At 40.3% G+C, this 18,661-nt stretch overlaps 1 protein-coding gene across 1 annotated transcript; it reads right to left on the minus strand.

Annotated features, from left to right (window-relative positions):
- Window positions 1-407: 407 nt before the first annotated feature.
- On the minus strand, window positions 408-17,872 carry LOC104078902 (adenylate cyclase type 5-like; the record flags this gene model as incomplete). The annotated part of the gene is made up of 6 exons (XM_009580724.1): window positions 408-548; window positions 9,791-9,932; window positions 10,991-11,149; window positions 14,785-14,912; window positions 15,091-15,202; window positions 17,780-17,872. Coding segments are annotated over 6 exons (775 nt in total), but the record flags the coding sequence as incomplete, so codon positions are not given.
- Between the last annotated feature and the right edge of the window lie 789 nt (window positions 17,873-18,661).

Raw genomic sequence — 18,661 nt, forward strand, 5'->3', positions numbered from 1 at the left:
TTATAATGCAAGCAAGAAACCTTTGAGGTGCTGAAGTCTGTAATGATCTAGTAGAAATGTATGTCAGCTGTTGTTTGAATGCTTGGGTTTCTGAGCAATTTTTGTAGATAATCACATCTTCTCACACAGCCTGGATGAGTTTTCAGAACGTGGGACAAGTCAGACAAAAGAGCCTTCTTTGTGCCCTTCAGCCTCCCTTCCCCTCTCAAACAACCTTGTGCCTCATCTCACAGTCACTCAGCTCCAGATGTACTAATTATTATTATTTCTGGAGTCAAAGTAGAATTTACCACCCCTATTTGGAAAACGTCCTTGGGGCTGTAAAAAACCTTCAGACAAAGCAGGAAGGGATATATAATGCTGTATTAAGACGAAAAGAAATTAATATCCATAAAGCAAGGCATTACCATTCTCTTCATCTCCTTGGAGACCTGGTGAGCTCCAAGGTGGTTATAAAAGGGCCGGTCAACACCCCAGTGTGGCGGGTTATGGCTGATGGAATTAGCGCGCTGACGGTTCATCTTGGCTATTGTTGCTTTCTCATCTTTCTGAAATACAAACAGGAGAGAAATGCAGAATAAATTTTGAAACATTTACATGGCAGTCATTCTCCAAGCATCTCTCAGTTCTGATCTCTCACTCCAGAAGTTGGCTTTGTGCCTTGACCTTTATGAAGTGGCCGCTGATCAGGAGCAGTACCAGCCCACCATTTCATTTTCTTCTCATTTTTTAGAACACTTGCCCCTAAGTGGTGCCCACCATTTTACTCCTTTGCTTGTTTTGAAAAACCACCATAACCTGTGTAAATACACTGAGCACTCCAAAATGGACACATCTATTTTCTTTTTTAGTAAACTGAATCAAACCGAATAATTTCAGATAGGACATTGCAGTTCCAAGCTGAGACACTACATAGAGGGTCCTCAAAAAAAAAAAGACTGGTGCATCTGCAAGAGAAACATAGAGCGATCTGGTTGAAGAACAGGAGCCTTGAAGCTCCTTGAAGCTATGGGAATAAAGGACACCTTTCTCTATAGGTACAAGCAAATCATTTTCCACACTTGGAAGAGCATCTTCCCAGACATGCTAAGGAAAGCATGTAAATCTTGCTAACAACTTAACTGTAGATCTGTTAAGGGTAATGGCATTGCAGAGTGTGAGAAAATGGCCTCCTCTACTCTAATGCTAGCTGCAAATTTTATCACTGACATTAAGTTTCCTGAAGTTTGACAAAGCCTTTGGTTTTGTTATTAGAGCTGGTTTTGAATCTTGGTTGTAATTGGAACTTACTGCAAAGTTTGCACAGGATCTGTTGGAAAGGTTTCATTCAAGCTCATGCCAGTTACAAGAGCACAGAAGTGCAGCATGTAACTAGGCTAAACAACAGGCTGGCTAGTTCCTTATTTTGAATATATTCTTTAGCTAAAAAGACAGGCAGGTTTCCATGTGGAATGTGTTCTGTGAAAAGACAGGACTTTATTGCACAAGATCAAACCCTTTAATCTTCTCTAGCAAGGACTGCACTGGAGACTTGCTCAGTGAGGACTGTGTGATTTACTTGTACTGACTCAGAAGGCAGAGGGGTGGCAGTTATTACATCCTTGCTTAAAAGAGGCAAACTCTGGAGACCTTGAAGATTTGGACAGTTAGGGATAGCTACAACTTGGCTGTTTATTACTTGAGAGATTAAACTTTTTCAAGAGAATTGCTGCTTCCATGAGATTACTGAAAAAATTAGACGTAATAGTTAATTTTGGATTTTAGAAAGTGTTCAGATGACTGAATAATTTAAAAAGAAAGCATCAGTTGTTTTAAACTCTAGAATTTTGGTTTAAGTGTTGTATGACAATACAGGTAGGTCTGCATCTTTTTTTGCCTGGAGTCTGAAATTATTTTGATTCTCCACTATTCACTGTAACTTGTATCTGTCAGGAGTTTGCAAAATACCTGGTGTTATTTCCATGGTAACCAGAGAGTTAAATGTCAAGTGTTATGCTGCCTTAATTTTTTTTTTTTAAAGAAATTTAAAAAAACCTGCTAAAACTCAGTGCTGGGGAAAGCCGCCTGATTGACAAGCATGGGAAATCATCATGTCTTTTCTTGCAAAGAAAAGACAGCTCGATGACAACATTTCCCATGAGACCACAATCTCACGACGCAATCACCAAACGTTCCCGGGAATGTAGTGGTGCAGGGTTCATGGCCACTAGCTGGGGACACAGGTGCCACTTGTGACAGGATCCCTGTACCGGACACCCGACTGGCCCCGTGATAGTAAGCAGCAGTGGTCACTGCAGCCCCCGGGCTGCCAGCGAAGATCTTTTTTCACCCAGCCAGGATGGCAAGTGTAGGATCTCAAGGAAACTCAGTGGGAGCAAACCTAAGGGACCTGTCAGCTCCCTGGGATGTTTGCTGGGGAGAACTGTAAGTGTTCCCGCATTGCACACCCCCAGGACAGCAAGTGCCTCCCACATCGCCTCTTCCCCGCATCGAACCCACCACTGTTTCATCTGCAAGAGCTGAAAACTCCACCACTTGGCACCAGCTGAATTTCACATGAGCAATCATGACAAAGCCACTGGATAACCTCCAGAAGAGCTGTGTTTTAAATGTTTCTAAAAATACACTAATGTGATGCAACGCTGATGTCCAGATTTGAGTTGGTTTGAGGTTTTGTTTTTTAAAAGTCACTGCTCTTTATGGTCTCTGCCATCATTTGTAGCACTTTCTTGCGTTTTTTCAGTTATGCAATCTTTTTCATAGTTTCACTTCTTTCTTCTATGATGTGATGCCAGAAAACTGGTAGGAAATAGTTTCATTATCTCCAAGCAAATATATATTGTTTTCAATAACAGAAGTGACACTGTCAATCCATTTTATTACAACTTAGTGAAGGGTTTTCAACAAAAAGCGATCAAAAAACCAGACGCTGAAACTAATCTGGGGACCTATAAAGGCAAAGCTATTTGGTTACATTACAAATGCCTTTACATCAACAGATGATAAAAGACACATACAGCAGGTTTCCCCCCGTGAGTTAGTAAATTTGGTTAAAATTTGAGAAAAGCCTTAATGCCAAAAATCCAAGCAGACGTACTGACCCCTCTCAGCCAGTGAGTGATCCTTCTACCTGCTGCTAGTGCTGGTGACTCTGAAGCATCACCTGATTAATTTGAAGGGAATAAAAGATCTCATGTTTATTGACACATCTGGATTGAGGGTGGGACAAATGGGTAAATATATACTTCTGAGATCGTTTCTAACCATGAGGTCAGGCACCATAAATTTTCCTCGGCTACATGAACTCTGGCAGTATTTCCCCCACCCCGTAGAAGGTTTCCACTGGATTGTGAACTATGTTTCAGCAATATTTCCAATCAGATCAAAACACATATATACAAGCATAGTGGATTTTTGGTTTCCCACATTACATACTGTGCTACTATATTATCTTGAACAATAGGACTTTGTTGTTAACATTAGCACTTATTCAAAAACATTTTTTTAAACCTGGTATTTTTAAAAGCTGAGCTAATTTATTTTCTGAAAAATCACTTGTTCAGTGGGTGATGATAATAACAAACTCTAAAAATGAAGAATTGGAAGGATCACAGCTCCTCTGTGGAAATTTATGAGGATCCCTCCTCTGTTTCTTCCTGGCTAAGTGACAGCATAAGGACAACTTGCACACAGGGCTACCTAAGGTATAACAACACTGGAAAGAAGAATAAAGAAAAGGAAGAGATGATACCTTTCAGTCCTATTCATTACAGGTACTACCAACAGGAGGCAGGTGCAAAAGTTTCTGACAGCAATAAGTTTTTCAGATTTAAAGTGGCTAAACTCCAGAAAGCTGTTGTGGGAACTTTTCAAATCTGGACTCGCAAAGAGACTGTAAATCTTATTCCCAGAGGTTTTATTGTGTTCCCACCACCAGTTCCCACACACTGAGCTACAGTAATGCTATAGCAAAACTGCAGAAATAGCTGGGATTTTCTTATACTTATCAATTGCATCAAGAATGCCTGTTAGTGTGTGATAGGATTTTCCAACATATTGATCACTATCAGTGCATCAAAGCAGTGAAATCTGAGCATGGATCAGCCATTTCAGATTCAGCTACATATTATTCTTTAAATTGTCTTGAAGTCCTATTGGCATGTGAATGATATTTCTTGCAGTGCTACATGCTCCAAACCATTGCCTTCATAAATCTACATGAGTGGAACCCTGCCGAGCTGTGATTACATTTGTTAAAATGAGGAATCATCACATTAGATTGATTGTGTTTTAGGAGAGTCACATGTACAACATTTAAAGGACCATTTTGTTTCTTCAGCTGGATGGAGTTCCAGGACACTATTTAGAAAAGAATGAGAATTGTTTTTGTAGGAGTTATGGCCAAAGTTTTGTTGAGCTGTTTTAAGGCCACCATCAACAATCCTTTCTGAACCTGTTGTGTACCTGCTATTGTTAGAAGAAACACCCATGTTTACTGCAATTCAAAGACATTAGAAAAAAATAAACATTTTTTCAGTTTGCCGACTTTGTGCACTCAGCACAGTGTGTTTAGTCAGCAGTACTGTTCATCTGTTGACAGTCACATTTTGTTTCCACTTGTGTTCAAAACAAAGCATTTAGCATTTCCCCAGACTTCTGACAATGTTGAGGACAATAAAACTAGTTGTAAACCTAATGTGCTGTTAAAATCCTATTCACCTTAAGGTCTGTTTCCCAATCCTCCAAACACATACTTTTCCACCCTTCTTAGAGTAAAGCTTTTATTGGTGATGAGAAGTGATGAAGAGTAGTTGTGATGGTTCTGCAAATTAGTGCAGCACCTGATCTCAAAGAAGACCAGAAAGTTGCCAACAACCACCAAGTGACATGCTCTTCTAGAAACTCAGGCAGCACAATAACTGGGACTACTGGATACTACAACAATAATTAAACTGAGTACTGTAAGAATAGCAGGGATGTGACAGGATAGCAGTAATGACCGGGATAGACGTTTTGAATAAAATGCAGAAGGACAGATATAAAAGTTGTGGAGGTGGAGATACAGAGCTGTGCGTTAGGAACTGCAGGGTAAACTTAAAAAAACAAAGGTATAACAAGAATAAAAGAGAACCACTCTGTAGAGGATAAAGACGTACTGAGTAATGCTGGGTAGTTCACTACAATGCCTCGGGTTTAAGTTTAAGCATCAGTAAAGATCTGAGTAATAGTATTAGTAATTCTAGCTGATAATTTGCTGTTTATCTGGAAACACAGACTTTCAGATAAAGAATGAAGATGCAAAGCCAGTAATGGAGGAAAGGCAAAGATCTCCTTGGAGATTTCCTGTACTTCTTTCATGCTAAGGTATTAAGTCCATTAGAAACACACATCCAAATGAATGAGAAAAATACTGAGTAAGGACAGAAGTCACCCTGTGTAAGTCAACCTGTATCACACGAGGATAACAGAAACTTAAAAAATCTATGTTACTCTAGAATTGAAGAAACAGATTATTTCTCTTCAGATAATCACTACTGCCACAGTAGAGGCAAACGAGAAGAGGGATCATAAGCGTAGGGTTATAAACGGAAAACATGACTAAACTGGAAGCAAAACTTAAGTGTGATGTGCTGAAGTCAGAAGGACAACCTCCATCCCAGATTTGTGCAAAACTGCCAACTGCATTTTCAGTTCTGGTAACAGATACTTTTAATAACTATTTAGTCAAGGATCATGACACAGGACTTGTAGAGCAGCAAATGCTGGGCTTGGATTAACAGCCTTGAGGGCATCCAAGTTTTTCTAAACAGACAAAATACAGTAGCTCTCACTGGCCTTGTTTTTTCCACAGAGCATTTGACAGAGTGCTGTGGTGGAGACTTATAGCTAAGACAGACGGGGGATACGAAGCTGGGCAAAGAGCTGGTTTCCAATGAAATGGCAAGAGATGGTTTTGAATGAGGAAGTATTAGGCTGGATGAAAGTTACTAGCAGAGTTACTCAATGATCAGTCTCGGAGCAGATTTTGTTTAATTTTTTTCTTACCGCATCTGGCACCAAGTGTAGCAATGACAGACTTTGCTTATGAGAGAAGCAGAGGTAGTATTTGATAGATAAGAAAAAAAGGAGTATTAGCACCTGACATTTGAGGACTAACATAGTAGAAATGGGACCTGAGACATTCAAGTGTACAAAATGCATGATCATTGACTTAGAGATTACAGTCAGAAACTTCACTTAATTATCAGGAATCATGTTAGTTCATCACAGAATAAATATCAGACACCAAGATAATGCAACTGTGCAAAAGGTAAAGTTTTCCTTTGATGATCACGAAAGTGAAGAGCTTGCTGTGAGAGCTTGTGCTTGTCTCTTCTTTGTTGTGAGAAGACATTAGAAGAGTTTGTCTTAGGAGAAAAAAGGCTGAGGGGGAGAGACGGGATACAGTTGCTGTTTGACAGCAGACACCAGACAACCAGAGCAACCAGGGACCTGAGCAACCAAGTTTTAGAGCAGCCCACTGTTAGCACTAATGGGAGCAAACAAACCACAGCAAAAGATTCAACAGACCTTTATGGTGGAGCCTGCTAATTTCATGACAAGAATTACTTTATATATATAAACTTGTATATATGTATATGTGTGTATATATATATAGGTTCACATTACAATGAAATGCATGGCACCCTTTGTATCTCACACAGTTAAGGCTGTTTTATATTTTAATTATCAAAACACTAGCTTAAGGAATTGAAAGCAAACACAAGAAAAACAAATTTGGAACTTTGGATCTATGCTTTCAAAAAAACCCACAAAACCTTTTATCTAGGGGAACATAACACTGCAGTAATAAAGTAACTCCTGCACTGCTCTGGGGTATCTGAGCACTGCCTTCTTCACAGGCAAGTGCTCACCCACATGAGCAGCAACATCACAAGACAGGGCAAACAGAAAGGTGAAAGTGGATCTGGAGGTAAAGATGAGGAGAGAGAAACCTAAAAGACTAGATTTTGCAACTTTGCAGTTTATTCTCTTTCAATAGAAAGCAACTCTTCTGTGTACCAGATAGAAAACAAGGACTACATTTTCAGCTCTAGGGATGTTATTTAAAGGCTGAGTGATCAGAACCTAGCTTTTTTCCCCCTAAAACTCAATTAAATATATTCCAGTTAACAGCATCCTTAACAAGGAAGAAAACTTATTTTCAAAAAAGGAGCTAGTCTGAGTTCCTGGAACAAAAATATTAGATAAATGTTCCTCCCATTTACTCTGTGCCGAAGAAAAGCCATTAACATGATGAAAAGTCAAATAAACAAAAAAAGACAGGAAATTCAAAGTTATGGCTCCCCATGGCAACGGTAAGCAGAAAGGGTATGGAACAGATGCCGTTACATTTCACACACTCATTGTAACTCCTGGTATTGTTGGGTTTCGATGGCTGTGGGACTGATGGACCAGGTATTCAGATAATTCAAGTCTACCTGTGTGAACTGAGGAATAGCTCAGGCAAACAGTTACTTGGGTCTACTGTGCATCTGCTCTCAGGTCAATGCAAATCCTGTGGCTTGTGTGTGAGGATAACAGGAACCCAGGCACGACTCACAGGATCCCATTACTAAGTTAGGTGAACATTTTACGGCCATTACTGGAACAGACTGAACTGAAAACCTGGCTAAATACATCACAAGAAGTCATTAAAATCAAGCAGAAATCGAAGGAAAAAGTGAAGTGCTAGAACTTTGCCTAGCATCAGGCAAAATATTCAAGACTGACTGAGCTGACTGTGGGAGAAAGCTTTTCTCACTTCTGATCTTCATATTACGTGACAATGAGTTTTTAAAGAGAGAGAGAACTTTAAACTATTGACAAAGGGATAGAAAATGGCTATGGGAGCAAGAAAGTTGCAGCAGTATGGGCAAACCAGGAGCCCCTCAAACTCTAAACGCTAATATCCATGACGTTGGGTAGCAGTTCCTTTATGTTTCAATTTAGCACAATAATTACATAGGCCATGTGCTTGTCCCAATTCTTAGCTACTCTGGGATGCAGCACTTTAGAGCAGCATTATAGCAGCGCGTAGAGACTTCAGCTAAGGGCTACACTGTGTAACAGAGCTGCAATAAATACATATAAAGCATTGAAAGAATGGGGGGGAGGGAACCCATTTTATTTTACCATGGAAAATCAAGGCACAAAGATGGAAGTTCCTCAAAATCTAAGTCTGGAATGAAATCCACATCTCTCCCGAGTCTCTGTCCAATCTCCTAGTCAAAAGACAGCCCTGCGTTCAAAAATGAAGTCAAGTCCCAAGTGCTCTTGTCTCTGTTTTTGAGGTTTTTTGTCTACACTGGCCAGGAGCAGAATCCTGATCTTAGGTCCTCCTCTTCTCTCCAGAGAAACCTTCAGTTCTCCACAAGAACATGCAGACAACTTGGTGAGTGCATGATTTAAGAAGTCAATATAGCTTCTCTACCCCAGAAGATGGGGCCTGACCATAAGGGTATTTTGGTTTATGTTCTTAAATCTACCCAGCAAAGAAAAAGTGGCTTAGGTATAAACATCAGCTGGCCCACTGACAGGAAGCGATGCTCAGGAAACAATAATCTTGCACAGCAAGCTCTAATCCTCTTTTGAAGATTGACAATTGTTAATGAGATTTATCTTATGAGCAGATAGAAATCAAAACATCAGCTTCTCTCTTTAGCAGATGATAAGGGATTTTCTTGGAGATTTTTTACACAATATCCATTAAGGAGATGTGAGGCTTCCATTCTCTCAGGAAATGAGGCAATGGTAGCAAAGTATTTTTGATAGGTGTTATAGTTATGCAAATCAACCATGCTATTGGAACATGTCACAAACACTATTTCATTTAATCTCATGGTAGTCATATTTACAGTTGTGGGAAGGTTTAATTGGTCTTAGATTCAGAAATATTTGAATTCTTTTCAATTCAGGCCAATCTTTATATGCTTGCCCGTACTGTGAATAGCAAAGTAGTGTCTATACTGCAGAAATTACTTGGACAAATATTACTGGCTAGGCTCAACTAGATGATTAAAAAGGTCCTTTTCTATTATTACAGTCTACCATTATTCAAAAGAACACAAACTAGTGATAACAGAACTATTCTCTGTTATTGGCAGTGTCACAAAAAGAAGATACGGCTGAAGTCCACTTGAGTTTTACTTGACTCAAGTTCAAGTCAGTAATGCCCTAATAGCCTTTTTTTGTGCAGCCTGACCTGTGTCATAGCAGTAGGTATGATCTCATCCCACTGTCACAGTGATCATCCATCATTACAGTGGGCCAGATTTTTGCATCTTCAGAAACAGAGTCTGAAAAGTAATGATAAGAACTGCTCTAATCTTTATGTTATGGCAATATGGTGAGCAGGTTGGCAAAAAACCACCTCTGTCTGTAATCTGACAGAGAAGAGATCTTCGTGGTTTTAATCTGTTGCTTTAAGAACTTGTACAAGTATCAAATTTAATTGAAAAAATACCATCTATATTAACAACATTCTTCAAATTTATTTTGAAAACAACTCAGGACAGTTTCTTTGACAGAACTAGAAAGTACTTGGTGCAGAAACCTTATGCAGAAGGTGGCTACACTCCCTTTTACACATGCAAAAGTTCAGGAAGAGGAGAGAGAGGAATTTTTGTCACTGAAGGTCAGGTAGTCAACTCACTCATCTATAAAGGCTGGTGTTCGCTCTACTTTGGTGTGTTGGAGACCATCTAGTTATTAAAAGTATCTAGACCCGCATTACTTTGTTTGGTCTTACCCGTTTCTGGCTGCACCGTACAATCAAGAAGGTCTCAATACTGTGCTCTTTCAGATAAGCGTTGCGTTCCCCTCCAAAGCCCAGCTCCACCTCATAGTCTCCATTGAGATAGTTCAGGGTTGCTTTTGTTATGTGGATGCGCCTTAAATGAGACAAAAGACAAGCCAGTTTTGTAGGCTCTGAAAAGCTATCACCTAAAAAGCCAGTTCCTGTCAGTGATAGGTTCCATATACTGGAACAAACAAGCAATAAAAACCAGTTTATTTAGCCATGCCACTACTCTTACAGATGTAGTACGAGGGTTTCATCTATTTCAAAGGAAGCAGGCCAGGAGGCATCTTCTTAAAGAGAGAGGTGTTCACGTTAAGCATCCATTTACATATAACATATATACATATAACATCCATTTATATCTTTAGATATAAAGCATTCATTCTTTTATTCACTTTGCTCTAACACACAGCAGATGTATTTTTTTGGCAAATACAGGCCCTTCACAAGGACATGTCTACTCAGTGGACACGTGTAATATATACTGTAGCATGTATCTTTTTTGTTGTATCACATTAATCTCTGTGGTACAAGAGCGCCTTGTAGAGGTATCCTATCAAGTACCATAGTCTTATGCTTTCTTCCAGAGCAGAGAAAACATGGAAAGGCACATAGAAAAATTATCTCACAGAGTCAACGTGGCAGCAACTCAGTCTTCAGTTGGTCCATACAGTGGTAAAACAAGAACCAATTCTGCTCTCTTACAGGAATGTTTCAAAACAAAAGGCTGGTCTGAAACAACGCTTCATACAATATCCATCGATAGCTGGGATGCTCCCCACCAAACGCTGTTAACATATGGTCACATCTCTTTGTAATCAGCACCAGCTCTGCTAGTGTTCGCACAGACCCGCTCATTTCTGTTGTATCTATCAGCTTTGTTTCACAGAGAAGGAATTCAGTTCTTACCACAAAAGGATATGCCCATCTTGGGATTTTGTAGACTTTCTGTAACCAAAAACATGTAGACGTGGAACAGAATAATCTTGCTCACATTTGTACATGTTTAAAACACTACACCCACAGTTCATTTTACAGCAGACATACAGACTCTCTGAACCTCTGTTCTCCATTTCCCCACCTCACTGTGACATGTCAGACACAAAACAACACACGGATTAACACGACAGTTTTGATGAAGCAACTTACCCAGCTTTGCCCCCTGCTTCCATGTGGTTGGCTAATGTAACGTCGTTGGACCACACATCAAACTGCCACTTCCTAAGGCCCAAGACCCCGCAGTGAACTCTCCCACTGTGGATTCCAACCCTCATGTTGACATTTACTCCTGTCACCTCCCGGACTAGTCTGAAAAGAGATATGGGAAAAAAGGACATCACTAAGAACTTCATGGTTGTAGTTGGTGGCACAAACTTGCACCCAGAACACAAAAATCCATATTGACCCATAAATTATTCATGCATGCACATGGTGCTGCTCATCCACATCAACAGGACAACAAAACAAAACCAGACCAGCTCTACTGCTTTTGGATGGCCTGGCTGGCCAAGCAGAGTACTAATTAGAAAAAGGAGCCCTTGGAGTAAATCCATGTACTCTGAACTCATGGTCAAGTTGAGAACTCATAAAAAAAAAATCTTTGGGGCAGTAAAAGGAATAAAGTGCTGGTCTCCATACCAAAGCTGGACATAACCTGCCAGCACTCAGCCTCATTAAGAGTAATAGCATGTTGCAAAGGGAAAAAGGAAATTATTTCAGAGATCTTAATTTGTCTGTATGGCACCAAGCACCAACTCTTCCACAAATGAAATATGATATGTGTGTGAAATACCCCACTGCAGTTGGAAAGCTTGAACGGGGCTTACAGCTGCAGTCAGAGCAGCAAAACCAGAGAACCACATCTATTGCAGTCACTCCAATCAGGCAGCTACAAATACTCAAGCTCTGATTTTAATGAGGTTTTGGATGCTCTGCTTACTCCCAAAATGACTGCTGGAATACTTTGTGGGTTTTGCCCTTTTAGGGCAAAAGTTAACTTCAAGAGCTGTTCACATGGAAAATTCATTTAGGAATGTGGGTAAGGGAAAGTCTTGATGAGGCCATCAGAACAACTCTGCTTCTCGTTATTGTTGATCACATCATTCCCAGACTGCCCATGTTTCATTGGCAAATTCACCTACATCACATAGCACAGTCCTTTCCTTGGAGTTGTTAGTTCCTTGCAGCATGAAGTTGTACTTTATACCTATCAGATTTCATCCTCTTTGGTTTTCAGGTTCAACTAGTCCTTTCTAGATAACATCCTCTGGACAGGTAAGTCCTCCCAACTTCCTAACATCAACACAGATCTAATATTTATGCTTTAGTTATTAATGAAAATGAATGATTAAAGATAGACCAACTCTGGACTCTAGTTCATTCCTCACAGTGTAATATGCCCCTTAAAAGACTGTTCAAGATGATTTCTTGTTGAAACAGCTCCTACCCTCTTACAGTTCCTTTTTCCTTACAAGCCCTATCCTACGTTTCACTATCTACTTACTGAAGTGACATTCATTAAGTTTATTACCAAGCAGCAGAGATTCTCTAGCAGGGAAGGGAAGCTGCATATGGGTAAGGTGCCACAGGCTTACGAACTGAAAAAGCTCCAACCACAACACTTGGGCAAGCAACAGGAACTGGGGTAATGAAAATGCAGCTGCAGCCATAACCCTTGCGAGGACAACAGCAGCTGCAGTGTGGGTACAGCACTGGGGAGGGAGGAAGAACATGCTGCACGAGTGCTACAAACCCTACTGCACTCTCTGCCAAGCCATGTTACTGACACAAGACCAGGGAACTTCTCCCAGTAGAGTTGTTGATGAGAAGGTGACTTTCTCCAGACTTTGCAGCAAACAAATGAGTTTGGTTATCCTTTATAGACAAATGAAATATCCTTTGTTACCTTCCTTTTGTTTTAGTTCATTTATACCAGCAGTAGAGTGAATATAATTTTACCTTTCTGATCTGGGGTAAGGCTCCCTGCTGTTATTGTGCACAGATTAAATCAGCCTACGGGCAGGGCCCAGTGTTGGTGAAGCCTGCAATCAAATGTTCAGTAGCTATTTGTTACCTGCAATCAAATGTTCAGTAGCTATTGGTTACTTTAATTGTGAAACCTCTTATCTTGATCCTTAGGGGAGGAGGAGGTGTGGGGAGAAGCAGGGGTAGTGAGAACAGAATCACCTTCCAGACTTATTAAGAGATAAGATTGTTAAATGCATTCATCATACATCAAGTGGGGAAACAAGTTTTAAAGGCTGTTGAAGAGCTATTTGTAAACAAACATTGAGTGCACTTCAGCTCCATGTTTATTTCGAGGTAAGGTGGGTTGCAGTTAATCAATGAAGTCTAGACATCCTGGTGTTACTCAGCCTTGTGGGGGATTACACAGCAACGTGTCAAGGTCTCTGGATTTCATCAGGCCAACTACTGCAGAAAGTGAGATTTTTCTGGGCAATGTACACAGTATCTTCTTTGTAGGGCTGGTGGCTAAGAATTGTTGCTTCTCGTGTTTGACAAGACACCATGTCACCTGGCACTTAATTGTACTTCATGTGGAAGAAATAGCATCCTTTCAAGGGCTAGTTACTTGCAACTCCTTTTATTTTGCATTTTGCATACAAACCCCAAAAGGAAACTGGTGCAAAGCAACAGAGTTTAAAACCAGGAAAGTAAAGCTAGGAAGTCCTGACAGTCTACACTGTATACAAAGCAAGGGAATGCTGCTGCGTACTGCTCTTTGAATGGGATCTGCTAGGTGAAAACACTGCTTTTCAAACTATGTATCTATGTCACGAAAATGAGGCTGAAAAGTGTGGGCATGTATTCAGGTCCTTGCAGAAATTCAAAAGGAAGGATGTACTGTATCAAGCTCAGCAAGTAGGTAGCTTTAGTTTTTACCAAGATGAAGTGGAAACTCCATCAATTTACTGAACGGGATGAGAGGAGAACTGCATAGAGATCTTCTACTTCTCTATTGGTACCACTGATACTTTAGAAGATGCTTTCACAAAATAAAAAACTAGAAGAGAAGGGAAAAAGAAGCAGAGTCTCTGTGCAGCAGGGATGGTGTAGACATTAAGGTCAGCTCAGCTACCATCCCAAACTGCCTGAACTTTGTGCCTAAACTTGCACACACTCAAGACGACCAAATAAATCTTCCCTCCCTGAATTTTGAAAGAATTGGCCTGAGAAAGATCATGTCCGATGTAAACAATATGCAACAAGTAATATAACTAGATATTGGTCTCATATTTGTTACTCTCTAAAGACAGGAATGGTCTGGACAAACACAGGATTGCTAGTCTGACCTCAGGAGCAGGCAAAGCTTCAGAACAGATTTTAAAAGAAAAAAATAAAGATGGGGAAGTAAGTGGAAATAAAGGAAAAAGCACCACGGATTTGTCCCAGTCTGTGCCAGACCAACTTTATGGTTTTCTTCAATAATTAATTTAACTAAAGTAAGAAAGTCTTGAATCTGACCTTTTTGGCATAGGGACACATGGAGAAGGATAACTTAAATGAGACAAGACAGACCTTAGCAGAGGAATTGTAAGGTGAGTAAAAAGCTGGTTTAAAGACAGATAAGTGAAGAGTGACTGAAATTCAATAAAGTTATTATTAATTCTCTGATTTCACATTTCTGTAATTCACTGGAATCCCCCTTTGGGAATGAGACTTCCAGTAATTATAGTAACCTTTGCCTTTCTCATCAGGAGATTGAGCTCTGATATCCACATGGCTGTAATGGACTCAAGTGTCTGTCTTTCTGCTGTCAAACCTTTACGGCATTTTGTTTTCTTGTTCCAGCTGGTGTCCCTTTTTGCTGGCATCAGTTCCCTGGTTTGGCTACCTTGCTACTAATGTAAGGAAGACCTAACGGGAAAAAGAATCTACTTGCTATTTGTTCTGAAATTCTCCATGGGGAATATGGTACTTACGAGATGGCCTCTATCATATCCATTCCCATTTCAACACAGCAGTGTGCATGGTCAGCTCTTGCTTCTGGCAACCCAGACACACAGTAATAGCAATCACCCAGGATCTTGATACGTAAACAGTGGTTCTCCTAAAAAAAAAATAATAAAAATAATAATAAAGGAGAGAGAAGTATTCAGCTTATATTCATGCTTGCAATAGCTTGCCTTTTAGGGCAGTGATTATTTACAGAAATCCAGTGAACCAGCACAGTATGCCATTCTTGCAACAGGAAAAAAAATATATCAGAATTATAATAGAAAACTTACAGCTGCTAGCTTATCAAATCTGGCAAAGAGCTCGTTCAGCGTCATGACCAGCTCCTGAGCAGTGCACTGGGAGGCCAGACTTGTGAAACCCTCTATGTCTGCAAAGAGGATGCTTGGGAAAAAAGAGAAAAAAAAATATGAAAGTGTCACAAAATTTGTTGATGATATTTGTGTAAGTTCTGGGGTAGAAGTCCAGGGATGGGAAGGCATGTAGGGGTGTCCCAGCCCTATAACAGCAAGAAAATGAGTACCCCAATGCCACCTTATGCTACAGCCTCTATCACACGTAAAGCCCTGAGGGGCATGGCCTCATCCCCTCCAGAGATTAGAAAGGGCGAGAAAACTCCACAAGCCTTTCACCCCCCACCCCTGCTCCATGTCCAGAAAATATACAGTACACTGGGAGCTGGTGGTGGCATGATAATGCTATCAGCCATCATTAACATCAAGGCACTCCTACACAATGACCAGATTAGCCCAGCTATAAAATCAACACTTACCCAGTTTGGTCACATTCCTCAGCCTCTCAGCTCAATAACATTGCCTGTGTCTTAATTCTGCTGCAGAAAAACCACACTCCTCTGCCTGCTTCCCCCACTGCCAAAGTGCAGCCACAAAATAAATTCCCTCTCTAGTGAATAACCTTAACCTGCCTACCACAGCTTTCACTCCCGCTTTGGTGATCTGCTTCCATGCGCGCACCCCAGCCCTGTGGCTGGCAGCACCCTGCCCTGTACCCTGTGCCTGGCAGACACGTTCCTGCAATGTTATAAATGCACAGAGCCGGGTGCGATGGCACCGCATGCTGCCGGGGTGAAGGCTTGGGCACAGCAGGGCTGGCTGGACATGCCCTAACACACTTGGCTGTCCTGGTGAAGACCTACCATCCGGCTTTTATACTCTTCATTCACTGGAGAAGGAAATCTACACTGATTTACTCTACTCTACTCATCTCCCAGCTGTGCACGCTTCTCACTCATTGCTTTTTTTTTTTTTGCTCAGCTTCTAAACAGCTACAGAAATGAAACCTCCCATTTGTAACACACCTTCCAGCTGGCTCAGCCCCTGAAACACTATAAAAATATACACCTACAGTGCTCAGGAGCTGCTCTCACTAAAGCTGCAAGCAGTCATCGCCCAACTTTCTGCCGAACAACAAGCGTCACCCTTGCCAACTGAGGCAAACCTCTGCTATTGCAGAGGGAATGCAACAGGGAAACCAAATTGCTCCCATCTGTCCAGGATGGACCAGGAAAGCCCTCTGAAAGCAGCGTGGACTGTTTTGAAAGCACAATTATTTGAATCACAAGTAGTAATAATGATTCCTTGATTTCAATTAATGAATTTTTGCACTGCAAAGATTTTTTTTTAACTAGAAAAATATTCTAATTGATAATTACAACATTGAAAATATTGATCTGCAAACACAGCCATTATGCTAAATTTAAAACTATTCAGTAAAACAAACACCAGATTATGTCTATACAGATATAAGATAAAATGTATATATGCACATTTATATAAATATAAAATTCATAAGCTATACTTGTATATTGGAACATTTATCAAGTTGATTTCTTCTTTGAAGTTGATTATTGCATCAAGCTGTACTTGAATAGGAAAATAAATTAAAAGTGTAAATAACAAGTGCTTTGGAATTGTTTCTTCTTTGTAAAATAAAACTCCAACATGTTTTAGGCAAATTGCAGAGGCTATGTTTTCAGCTGGAATTCCCTGCAATGTCTTCAGACAGAAAGCAAAGACAATAAAAATATTTTCACAAGCATTTTTTGCAAAAATCCTGAAACACATTTCAATTCTGGCATGCTTTTCATCTTTTCCTTCTACATTTCAACTCCACTAAATCATCAACCAAACATATTGCATTAAATATTTCTTTGTTAGTCAGACTGAAGCTAAAATGTACAAGAAAAAAGCGAGACAGGAATGTAGGGATGTCTGAATCAAAATATACTTTGCCATTTTTTAAACACTTGAGAAAATACACAAAAAATAAATCAAGTTTTCACATATTCACAAACAAAAGTAAACCTCCCGAAGAAAGACACTTGAAATCAACTGAAATCTTAGAGATGTCTATGTTGCTCGCTAAGCAACTTAAGTATGTGTTAATACGTAATGTACAAATAGGAAATGTCTCCAGTTCTTGCGGCAGTAACAAAATGTATCTTGTTGCAAGCATGTTCCTCTTCCAGCATGGAGCAAATTGCAAATTCCTCACTTGTGGACATGTTCACACTCTTTGCCTGTGTGTGTGTTGTAACAGCCATGTTATAACAGGAGGAATACAGAGCAATTGCTGCTCTGATGTTCAGATAGCAATGGGTGTTATCTGAAAATACCACACAGGGATGCCCTGAGCTGCCTTCTCATGCCTGATTCAGAAAATTAGTCCTAGCATAGTGTCCTAATAAACATGAATAAATGACTGAAGGTTGCCCCCTCCATTCCCCATTACTATCACGCCAGATAAATGGATCAGACATTCCTAGAAGTTTAATTGCGGCAGTATTTTCAGCCAGGCAAATGAAGTAATCAGCAGAGATCTATAGAGCCAACCTATGCATAGATTTATGCCTTTTCAAATTGAAACTATTTGATTACAACATTTTCTCAAACTTGTAATCTTCTACGGGTGACCAGCAAATTGCTCTTTTTTCAAATTCACCTGCTATCTTCTTCATCTTGATCCCTGTCTTGCACTTCCAAGGACAGCACAGTTGCAGCTCCATATGCAGCTCTCTGGCCAAGTTCTAGAAAACTACAATTATAAGCACTACAAAAGGGTTTATTATGAGAATAAAACCTGGAAAAGTTGCATGATGGGAATCAGAAATGCATTCTCCACACGAGCCGGTAGCAATACTGGGAAGCTAACATTGTCAGATGCCCCTGTTAGGAAGCCAACATTTACATGAGATGCTTCTCGGAATTAGTGTTTTGTTTGAGGAAAGAGGGATGTATGAAACAATTTCAACAAAGTCAGTTTGATAATTTTGGAGAGGGAAGTCAAGGAAAAAGAAGTTTGGTTTTATCTAAAGTAAAGGAATGAATTACAAGTATTTTTTTAAATGCTTCAGGTCTCTTCTCACTCTTGAACATGGACATGACTCTTTGCAACAAAGGGAAGAGCTTCACCTGGCACACGCCTTTTCCTCTTTATATGAAAACCTACTCAGAATTGGTTACATGTTAAGTCCTTTGCACAACTCAGTTTTTGCACACTTTGTGATTAACATGAAGGCATCTACCTGCACGGTCCATCCCTTTGCCCCTCTTCCATGTCAGCTAACCAAGTAACATATGCACCTCTTGCAGCATTTGAGCACATTCCATTACAGGCTTGAGACAGCTGTGTGACCTGCTCTGCAGCCAAATAGCTATGCCACTGAGCTATCAGAAGACACTGCCTGGGACACACGGGCTGCAGGGAATGGAAAACCTCATCAGGGTATGGCAGAGGACAGAGCAGTGATCTGGGAACTGCAGACAGAGAGGGGAAAGACACATTTGTGGCAGAAGACTGGAGAAAGAACAGCACATGACCGTC

This window comes from Fulmarus glacialis, unplaced genomic scaffold (genome assembly GCF_000690835.1).
Source record: "Fulmarus glacialis isolate BGI_N327 unplaced genomic scaffold, ASM69083v1 scaffold22476, whole genome shotgun sequence".
NCBI classification, from domain to species: domain Eukaryota; kingdom Metazoa; phylum Chordata; class Aves; order Procellariiformes; family Procellariidae; genus Fulmarus; species Fulmarus glacialis.